The sequence below is a fragment of the Otolemur garnettii genome, unplaced genomic scaffold, assembly GCF_000181295.1.
Source record: "Otolemur garnettii isolate 467f Iridium unplaced genomic scaffold, OtoGar3 scaffold00030, whole genome shotgun sequence".
NCBI lineage: Eukaryota > Metazoa > Chordata > Mammalia > Primates > Galagidae > Otolemur > Otolemur garnettii.
This window is the reverse complement of record NW_003852425.1, coordinates 1,913,957-1,924,893: the sequence shown is the minus strand read 5'-3', so window position 1 is coordinate 1,924,893 and position 10,937 is coordinate 1,913,957. Positions and strand designations below refer to the sequence as shown.

At 37.0% G+C, this 10,937-nt stretch overlaps 1 protein-coding gene across 1 annotated transcript in view; it reads left to right on the top strand.

The window, feature by feature from the left end:
• Window positions 1-10,937, top strand: part of DMXL1 (Dmx like 1) — a 157,712-nt gene that overhangs the window by 141,773 nt on the left and 5,002 nt on the right. The window contains exons 40-43 of the mRNA XM_023512698.1: window positions 3,178-3,278; window positions 4,028-4,119; window positions 5,843-5,895; window positions 10,230-10,447. Coding sequence (XP_023368466.1) covers window positions 3,178-3,278; window positions 4,028-4,119; window positions 5,843-5,895; window positions 10,230-10,447 — 464 coding nt within the window. The remainder of the gene's footprint in view (window positions 1-3,177; window positions 3,279-4,027; window positions 4,120-5,842; window positions 5,896-10,229; window positions 10,448-10,937) is intronic.

Below are 10,937 nucleotides of genomic sequence, written 5' to 3'. Positions count from 1 at the left end.
GCCTTAGCCACTTGAGCCACAGGCGCCGAGCCTAGCCACCTGTTTTTTTCTCAATAAAGTTTTATTGGACTACAGTTACCCAATTAATTATTTCTTTTCTTTTTTTTTTTTAATTTTTTTGCAGTTTTTGGCCAGGGCCAGGTTTGAACCCACCACCTCCGTATATGGGGCCGGCACCCTACTCCTTGAGCCACAGGCGCCACCCATTCATTACTTATTTTTTTTGGCTATTTCCCAGTACGACAGCAGAGTTCAGGAGGACAAAGATCTTGTACCTGGCAAACCTAAACAGATTTATTATGAACCATTAAAGAAGAAGTTTGCCAACCCTACAACATAGGGCTCTTCACTGTCTTCACTTCCCACAGTCCTGCTTTCCTCACACTGCCTCTCTTTGCCCCCAGTGACTCCCTAGGCCTTTAAACAACCATTGAAGGGTAAATCGAGCCTCTCTTTGTCTTCAGGACCGTCCTTCACCAAACTTATTCCCACAGACCCTAGTTGGTGGTGCCTCTTGCCTTTCCTCTCAACCTTTGGCTCTCCTCACCTGTTATCTGTGTCATTGTCTGCCACGACATGTATGTCCCCCATGTTTGTCACATGGTTCTGTTTCCACTTCACAACTTTTCTCCTTAAGAGGAAATGATGGGGATTTAATGCAGAAACCTTTGTAATTGTGCTATATTTTTGGTTGTATTTCCTATTGATGGTCATACTTTGGTTGTATTTCCTATTGATGGTCATATGGTCATCCTTTTTCCACTTTGGTTGTCAATATTATATTGCTCCTAACCATACTCTATACCTCAGTCCTTAGCAATACAGTTATATGACATGCAACATAGTTACATGACAACAAATGAGCAAGATCATATTGTTTTTTTAAGAACCTTTCAAGGCTCCCAATATCAAATTTTATAGCATGGTACTTGAGAACATCTATAATCCAACTTACATTTTATCTTTAACACTAAGTACAACCTTCCACATAGACTGTTTTAAGGCGCAACAAACGATTCATTGCTTGCCCAGTAATTGGGCAACTCACTGATGATTGGTTCACTTTAGCAGTGATGGAGCACTATACCTGAGCATGCTAAGCCCCTCCAGCAGGGAAGCTTGCTGAGGCCAACGGAGGAGACAGCCCGCCCTGTATCACAGTAATTCTGATGAATTTGCATTTGCAAGTAGCAACGGACTGCCAAAAGTTAGTGAGCATTACAGAAAAACTAAGAGCCTGAAAAAAGGTAGTATGCAAAATAAATGATCTGCAGGGAACAGTTCCTCAGAGACATTCCGGAATATATTACATTTACACAACAAAGTCAAACTAGTAAGAAACAAGGACAGTAGGGCGGGAAAGAGTTCTCGGAAATTACAATTCCCAAAAGTTGTGGTCAGTGGGAGAACTGCCCTTTAGAACAACTGAATAGCACAATGGAAATTGTTGAAAATCAGGTTTGTGATTGAGAAGCACAAATTAAGAAGTTCCTTATGAAAATAACTCAGGAGATATTTCAAAAGAAGAAAATAATGATGGACAAGCAATATTCAAAGGAATAATATTACCTCAAGCAAAGAACAGAATTTTATAAGCCTACAAATTATAAACATAAGTATCGAGAAAGAAGCACCTACCTGCACAAATCCAGTTATTTATTTTTTGTTTTCCTAACTCAAGGATGAAGACATTTCTGTAAGCTTCTGAACAGGAATGGGGTGAAAATGGCTACTTATAATCTCCTTTCTTGCCCAAATTAATGCCATTGTCCTACTCAAAAATAAAGATTACAAATAGACAGTAGAACAATAATTATAGAATTCTTATGAACAAGGAATGTGAATGGAGTCACTTTCCACCCAAAGTTCATTCAAATTTGAAGACAACACACTTTGAGTCATGAGGAGACCTAACACATTCCATGTGTGTACCCCTTCTGAAGGACATACACGATCTAGTCCAGAAAACAAAACTCAGGAAAAGGAATAGACTCTAGACAAATACCATAACAAATATAAAAAACAGTATTTTAATATGTCTATTATTAACTTTTATCAGTCCAGTTTTTTAAAAGACAACTCAATGGAGAAGTAGACAAAGAATGTGAACAATTTATAAAAAAAACTACACATGGCCAGTGACTATCATTAGTAATTAAAGAAATGTAAATCAGCTAGAAATACATGTATTGACATGGTTATAAAAAATGTAACTGTAAAATAATATGTTGAGATCCTACTTTTTAAAAATGTTACATGTGTGAATGTTTGAATTTTCATAGAAAATAATCAGAGAAGAAAACATACCAAATTGTTACTAGGTGTTGGATCTGGAGTAGAGTAAGAATTCAAAACAAGCATTATATACTTTATATAAGCATGAAAATTTAGCATTTTGGGCGGCACCTGTGGCTTAGTGGGTACGGTGCCAGCCCCATATACCAAGGGTGATGGGTTCAAACCTGGCCCTGGCCAAACTGCAACCGAAAACAGCCGGGCGTTGTGGCGAGCGCCTGTAGTCCTAGCTACTCAGGAGGCTGAGGCAAGAGAATCACCTAAGCCCAGGAGTTGGGGGTTTCTGTGAACTGTGTGACACCATGGCACTCTACTGAGGGCCCTGAAGTGAGACTCTGTCTCTTAAAAAAAAAAAAAAAGAAAGAAAAATTAGCATTTTACTCACCCTTCACGTCTGTCTCACACCCCCTTATTGGGTTATTAGGGTGCCTTCCGAGTCAAAGTTGCCCTGAGTTTCTGCTGTGGAACCTCTTACTGTTTTGCTTTCTGCTCTTGTTTATGTTTTTCCTTAGTGTATTTGAGAGTCCTTATTTTGTCTTTTCCAAAATGAATGAAGTTTTGTATCTTAGTTATGATAAAGCTTTGTTGTTATATAGCTTGTATGCTAACCCAGTACACTATTTTTGCAATTTTTATAGAAAAAATCCAGACTATGCTGTTGATTAGTATAATAAAATGGGCATCTACTATTGGTTCCCTTATGTCCACCGTGGAATTTTTTAACCATGTAAATGCTTTCCTGAGCTAGATACATGCCTAGGTGAAATGAAAGTCAAATGGTGCATCAATCAAATGTTTAAGAGTCAAAGTGTGGGGGTATCCATGATGGGAAAGATAAGTATGTGCTTTTATATTTATATTAAACACTTTTAAATATTTTTTTCTCTAAGTTTGGAATAGTTGATGCTGATGGATATTTAAGTTTGTATCAAACAAACTGGAAGTGTTGTCCAGTTACTGGAAGCATGCCTAAGCCATACCTGGTAAGCCAAAAATTCCTCCTACTTTTATATAAAATTTGAAGTTTTATCTTAAAGAAGCAACAATATGAATTTGAGGCAAAAAATATGAAAGCCAATAAATAGAATCTTCTGCTATGTACCCAATTACTTTACTGTTCTCATGGAACCTTTGGTTAAACAAAAGCAAAGGGCTATTTGAGGGAGCATGATGTATGCAGCCTACTTAAATGGTTCAGGAAAAGTGTGTGTGTACGTCTATGAAAGAGGAGAGGGCTCGGCACCTGTGGTTCAAGTGGCTAAGGCGCCAGCCACATACACCTAAGGTGGCGAGTTTGAATCCAGCCCAGGCCTATCTAACAACAATGATGGCTGCAACCAAAAAATAGCTGGGCGTTGTGGTGGGCCTCTGTGGTCCCAGCTACTTGGAAGGCTGAGGCAGGAGACTCGCTTGAGCCCAGGAGTTGGAGGTTGCTGTGAGCTGTGATGCCACTGCACTCTACCCAGGGGGACAGCTTGAGGCTCCGTCTCAAAAAAAGAGAAAGAAAGAGAAGGAGAGACAAAACAAATCTGATAAATTCTTTAAAATTGCTGAATGTGGATAAAAGTTATATGAAAGTTCTTTGTTTTTTGTTACAACTTTTCTAAAGTTCAGAGGGACAAAAGACACAAAGATTTTCAAAAGCTATCAGCTGTATGATCACTTGTTGAACAATACATCTACCTAGGTAAAAAGTGAAAGCAATAACATTAATTGTTTGTAACTATTCCAGACATGGCAGTGTCATAACAAAACAGCAAATGATTTTGTCTTCGTTAGTTCCTCCTCTTTGATAGCCACTGCTGGTCTTTCAACAGACAATAGGTAAGAAATAATAGCTGAGACTAAAGTATGTGTATGTATGGCTGAACTTTTTTTATTGCTTTATGTCCTTATGTCTCAAGAATGTTTTTATTAACTATGCCATTAGGTATCGTATTTTTATTGTAAAGACTCATTTTTGCTGCCTTGAAATTCTGATGCCTTGAAATTCCATTAAAAAATAAAATCCATTTTTTCTATATTTTTAATATTCCAATGTCCAGTTTTTAAGACAGTAAAGAAAAGGATTTGGTTGTTAGTGGAAGAAACGTTTCTCTATATTATTTCCTGTGTGTTAAAGTTTGAGGCAAAAAAAGAAACTAATATTTATTGGCCATGTTATTTAATTAATTCGGTTAATCCTCACTGTGGCCCTATTACCAGTTTGTTGCAAACATAATTGCAGTTTTGGACCATGAATTTTAAATCGCTATAACTAGGTTTAAACACATCTTTACTAATCAAAATAGGAGCCATTACAATCAACACATCATTGCCAATGAGAAGAAAGTTTGTTTATTCCTGTAGCATAAAAATCCGTGCTTCAGGATTTGACAAACTAGAAAAGTGCTTACCTGGATGGAGCTGGAACATATTCTTCTTAGCAAAGGGTCTCAAGAAGGGAAAAAAAAATATCCAGTGTACTCAATACTACTATGAAATCAATATATAATCATCTACACATTTATACGAATGGTAAAACATAACTATAGTCTAGAAAGTAGAAGAGAAGAGGAAAAAGAGGAGGGGAGGGTATTGGGGGACACCTCACCTAATGTGCATGATGTAATAGTACATTGCAAAACTATTAAGAAAAGAGTATAATTGTGATAGATGTATTAATCAATTCAATGTAAGCATTTCACATTGTATGTCAAAGCAGTACACTGAACCCTATAAATGCATGAATGTACACAGTTGTGATTTATTAAAAAAATAAATAAAATGATGTATAACATAACCATATTAAAGAATGTATTCCAGTATCAAATGGCAAATTTCAACAATGTAAAAACTGCAGTTACTTTTCCATCAACCTAACTAGATAGATATCGCTGTTTCACAGTAAGTAAACAGGAAACTCAGGAAGTCTTGTCAGTTGTACAGTAGCTAGTGACACACCCCTCACACACATCCTCCCTAAAGAAAAGCTAAGTTTGCAAGAAAGTGTCACCCCCTGCTTCCATCTCCTCATCCAGTTCTTGACTTTCCTCATACAACTGAGTTCTGACGTTAAAGATTGCTGAGCTTTTATATTTATCAGGAAGGCGGCCTCGCTTTGTGCCAATAACAGGACTGTAAAAGTATGCATTCTTCAGCTCCTCTTCCATAGAAATTTCTTCCATACATTGGTGTATAGTAGAAGTAAGTTTTCTTTGTGCTAAAGAAAATTCAGTGTCTCCTGATACCTATATATGTTAGTCCAAATGTTAGAGAATCAGTGAATATAAAAACTGGTCTCCATATTCAGGCTTCATATAGTGCTATTTGTAAATGTACATTAATCTAAAAGTTATTCATTTTCTAAACTAGTAGTTTTTAAATTTTCTATAAAATTTTACCATATGTAAACTTGTTGCTTCCTTGTATCTGGTGCTTTTATAAATTTCGCTCTGTGAGAGCAAGGTTCAATTAAAATGTTATATAATTATGTGAGACATACTTAATTTTTTGTTCTGTTGCTAACTCATGTGTCACTCAGGAAGTAATCTTTTTTTTCTTCCAGAAACATATGTTTGTGGGATACTCTTGTAGCACCCACCAATAGTTTAGTCCATGGTAAGTTTTGAAAGCATTTATAAATTTTGTAAGTTAACAAACCCATAAACTGAAAATGATTTTTAAGTGGATTTGTTTTTAATGACATATTTATTAGCCTGTGAGGTTTATTTTGTCTGTGTTGGCAGAATTTGCAGAATAGATGTAATATACGTAACTAGTGCTTCGTTATGCCTTGGTGAGGTCTATAGGACAGATAGTACAAAAATCATCATTGCGAACATCAGTTATCATTTCGTATTATGTCCCCACTCACCACTCCTGTTCAGCATTGTACTGGAGATCCTAGCTAGCTAAGACAAGAAAATGAATAAAGGTATATAGATTGGATTGTAAAGGAAAAAAACGATCTCTATTGTTGAAAGGTGACATGATTGTGTAGACTATCCCCCCAAAAAGTACAAAATAAACTGTTGGAGCTAATGTGCAAATATAGCACAGTCAGAGGATACAAGGTCACTGTACAGGTGATTCTTGAACAAGGCAGAAGGTAGAAACACTGACCTCTGTGAAGTCAATATCCACATATAACTTTTGACTCTCCAAAAACTTAACTATAAGCAGTCCCCAGGTTATGAATGAGACAGGTTCTGCAGGTTTGGTTTTTTTTTTTTTTTTTTTTTGACACAGGTCTTACTGTGTTGTCTTGGATAGACCATGCCATCATAGCTCACAGCAACCTCAAACTCTTGGGCTTGAGCAGTCCTCTTGCCTGTTTTCCGAGTAGCTGGGACTACAGGTGCCCACCACTACATCTGGCTGGTTTTTCAATTTTTAGTAGAGATCAGGCTGGTTTTAAACTCCTGAGCTCAAGCAATCCACCTGCCTCAGGACTCCTAGAGCACTAGGATTATAGGCATGAGCCACCTTGCCCAGCCTTGTAGACTTGTTCTTAAGATGAATTTGTCTGTAAATTGAAACAGGTACATTTACCTATTCCCTGTAATAGCCTGTGTTCATAAGAGCAAGTTGTACTTCAGTCAGTGTTTGTAACTCAGAGACTTAACTGTCATAGCCTCCATTTGTAAGTGCAAGTTGTGTGTAATTGGATGTTTGTAACTAAGGGAGTGCCGGTTCTAAAGCATACTGTTGACTAGAAGTTTAATCAATAATATAAACAGAGCAATTAGCACATACTCTGTACTACTGTATTCTTACAATAATGTGAGCTAGAGAAGAGTGAATATTAAGAAAATCCTAAGGAGAAGAAAATACATTTACAGTATGGTACTACATTTATTGATGTTGTAAGTTTATGTTTTCTGTTTGCCAGATGAATTGTCTGCAGTGTCAGGCAGACATTTTATAGGTTTTGATAAGTTTTGATTTTATAATAGATTTGGGTACCTTTTATGGTGGTAAATAATAGAATAATATCTACATATATTTTATGAATTCATGACATACTTTTTTCTTAATTATATTTCTAGGCTATGTAGTGTATGTGCAAGTTATTTCAAATTGTCTCAAATCTTCAAACACTTTTCCAATATATTATTTGAAAAAAATCCACATACAAGTGGACCCATGCATTTCAAATCTGAATTGTTCAAAGGTTAAGTGTCCAAAACTTAGTTGCTTTCTGATGTACCAAAAATGAACAATTACAATTTGAAGTTTTTTCAAAAATCATCCTTTCAAACAGTATCCAAAATGCTGAAATATTGAGGCATAATCTAACACAGTGGTTCTCAACCTGTGGGTCGTGACCCACAGGAACTATATTAAAGGGCTGTGGCATTAGGAAGGTTGAGAACCACTAATCTCACAAAATATGTATAGGGTCTGTATATAGAAAACTATAAAAATGATGAAAAAAATTGAAGAAGATCTAGGCTGGGCATGGTGGGTCACACCTGTAATCCTAGCACTCTGGGAGGCTGAGGCAGGTGGATTGCTTGAGCTCACAAATTTGAGACCAGCTTGAGCAAAAGTGAGACCTCATCTCTACTAAAAATGAAAAACTGAGGCAGGAGTATCACTTGAGCCCAGGAGTTGAAGGCTGCAGTCAGCTATGATTGTGCCACCTCACCACAGCTTGGGTGACAGAGTGAGACCCCTATCTCTAAAGAAAACAAACAAACAAAAAAACCGCACATATGTAAAAAGATGAACCTAGATACAGACCTTACCTAAGGTCAGTTACCAAAAGTTACCTGAAAATGGATCATAAACTTACATGGAAAACGCAAAATGATAAAACATCTAGAAAGAAACATAGGAGAAAATCTAGATGACTTGGGTTTGGTGGTGCATTTTTAGATATAGCACCAAAAGCATGATCCATGAGAGAAATGAGGGATCCAGGAATGTTTAAATAGTAGCCAAAAGCTAGAAAAAAACCCGATGTCCAACAGAAAACAGGTATGTTTATGTAATAAGATACTATTCATCAATAGAGTAGCACGACTGACTGATTTGTGGGAGGAGGTTGGTTAACTTCTCAGTCATCACCCTGAAGGAAAGAAGCCGGGCACAAAGAGTGTACACCGTGACATTTCATTCCTGATGAAAGCGGATTGACAACAAAGGGATGTGAGCAAACTTTCAGGGATGATGAAAGTATCTCTATCTCGTTCTTAGTGGTGTATCCATTTGTCAAAGCCCATGAGGGTGTACTAAAAATCATGCATCTGGGAAAGTTCCATCTCACAGTGATGGAAAATTTCAAAAATCTTTTCTCCATAATTAGTTTCACTTAGTCACATGTTCACATGAGGATGCATTTCATTGAGTCCTTAGTATTTGCTATGTACTGTATGTGCTCTGCTTATATAAACTAACTGAGTCCTAACACAAGCCTATTAGGCAGGTGATATTATCTCCTCTTTTACAAATGGTAAAACTGAGACTTACATAGATAATTTACCTCAGGTACACGTTTAAACCCAAACAGGACTTAAATCTAGGCAGGCTAACTCCAGAATCCTCCCTCTTCATTATGCCATATTCTCTTTGAGCTGTGTGTAAATGGTTCTTTTCCCTGAAATTAGTTAGGATGGACTTTTTAAAGAAAGATATTAATTGTATTTTTATATTTCTGATATTTTGCTGCTGTGTCTTCAGACTCACTAATCTTTTCTTTTGCCATGTTTAATCTGCTATTACTCCTACCCAGTTTATGTTTCATCATATTTTTAATCTCTGAAATTTTGATTGCATCTTTTCTATCCCTAATTGGCTTACCCAGCTTCTTGAACATATGAAATACAGCTACAATGACTTCATCTCCTTATCTACTAATTCTCTCATCTGTGCCATTTCTGAGTTAATTTCACTTGATGAATTTCTTTTCTTTATAGATTATATTTTCCTGCTTCTTCGTATTTCTTATAAATATTAGAGGGCAGACATTGTGAATTTTACCTTTATTGGTGATTTTTTTTTGAGACAGAGTCCCAATCTATCAGCCTGGGTAGAGTGCTGTGGTGTCATCACAGATCACAGCAACCTCAAACTCAAGGGCATAAGCGATGCTCTTGCCACAGCCTCCTAAATTGCTGGGGTTGCAGGTGCCCACCACAGTGCAAGACTATTTTTAGAGATGGGGTCTCATTCTTGCTCAGGCTAGTCTTGAATCTGTGAGTATTCTTGAAGCTTGTTCTGGAGCAAAACTAAATTACTTGGAAATAGTCAAATTTGGGGGTCTTTTGTTAAAACAGGACTAAAGCAACATTTGATCTAGGAATGATTTTGCCTCCCTACTTAGGCAACCAGAAATCCTCTCCCCAGTGCCTTGTGAATTAGGAAATTTTCCACTATGGCTGGTTCAGATAGATTCCCCTCCTTATTGGCATGGCCAGAAAACTCTCTCTCTAGAATAAGCAAGGGCACTTGTATGACGCACCCAGTTTGTTTCCCATCTCTCAGCTCATTCTTTTTCTTTGCCTGATATCTAATGTTTCTAATCATTGTTTTTTTCTTTTTCTTTTTCTTCTGATACATAGTGTTGCTCTTTTGGCCCAGCCACAATGTACTGCAACCTCAAACTCCTAGGCTCAAGCGGTCTTCCTGCCTCATTCTCCTGAGAGGCTGGGACCACAAGTCCCTACCACCTTGCCCAGCTAATTTTTTCTGTTTTTCACAGAGACAGGTTCTCACTCTTGCTCAGGATGGTCTCAAACTCCCGATGTCTAGCAATTCTCTCGCCTCAGCCTTTCAGAGGGCTAGGATTACAGGCAGGAGCCACCGCACACAGCCCTGTTCCTTATATTTCATTTAATTTTTCAATTGTTTCAGGCTAGAGAGTAAGTCTGGTTTATTATTTCATGTTGGCCAAAAGCCAGAAGTCTGCTTCTTTATTGTTAAATTTCTGTGTTGTTTTTAACTTTCAGCTTTTACCTGTCATGATAGTGGAGCCACAGTTTTAGCATATGCTCCAAAACATCAGCTACTAATATCAGGAGGCAGAAAAGGTTTTACGTGTGTATTTGACCTTCACCAACGGCAACAGAGGCAGCTTTTCCAGAGCCATGATTCGCCAGTTAAAGCCATTGCTATTGATCCAACTGAAGAGTACTTTGTTACAGGATCTGCTGAAGGCAGCATAAAGGTAAATACAGTTGATGCTACAATATCTACGAAATGAAAGAGTCTTCAGAAGCCTCAGGTCTATTGATGATACCAGTCTATTTAAATGTAATAATAACTTCTTTGTAGTCAATAGTGCTCATTGCTATTTAATCTTTCAATGAATAATACTTAAAAATTTTCTGTTTTTCAACTGTTTTTAAACATGCTTAACTCATGCTAAAGAACTTAATTTCTGTGGATATAGACATATTTCAGGCATTAAAATTAGTCTTGACTCCATATTCAGAGTGACATGATTTACTGAATTTAATTTTCAGGTGCTGAGAAATGTACTGACATTTTCTCTTCCTACATTACTGCCCATTTTTTCATATATAATGTCATTACCCAGCCACTTGGTGCCTAATTCTAGAATTCTAAATGTGTCTTGATGAGCCCTGCCTATAGCAGTCTTTTTGCTAAAACTTGGAGAGGCTGTTCTATTTATTTATTTATTTATTTATTTATTT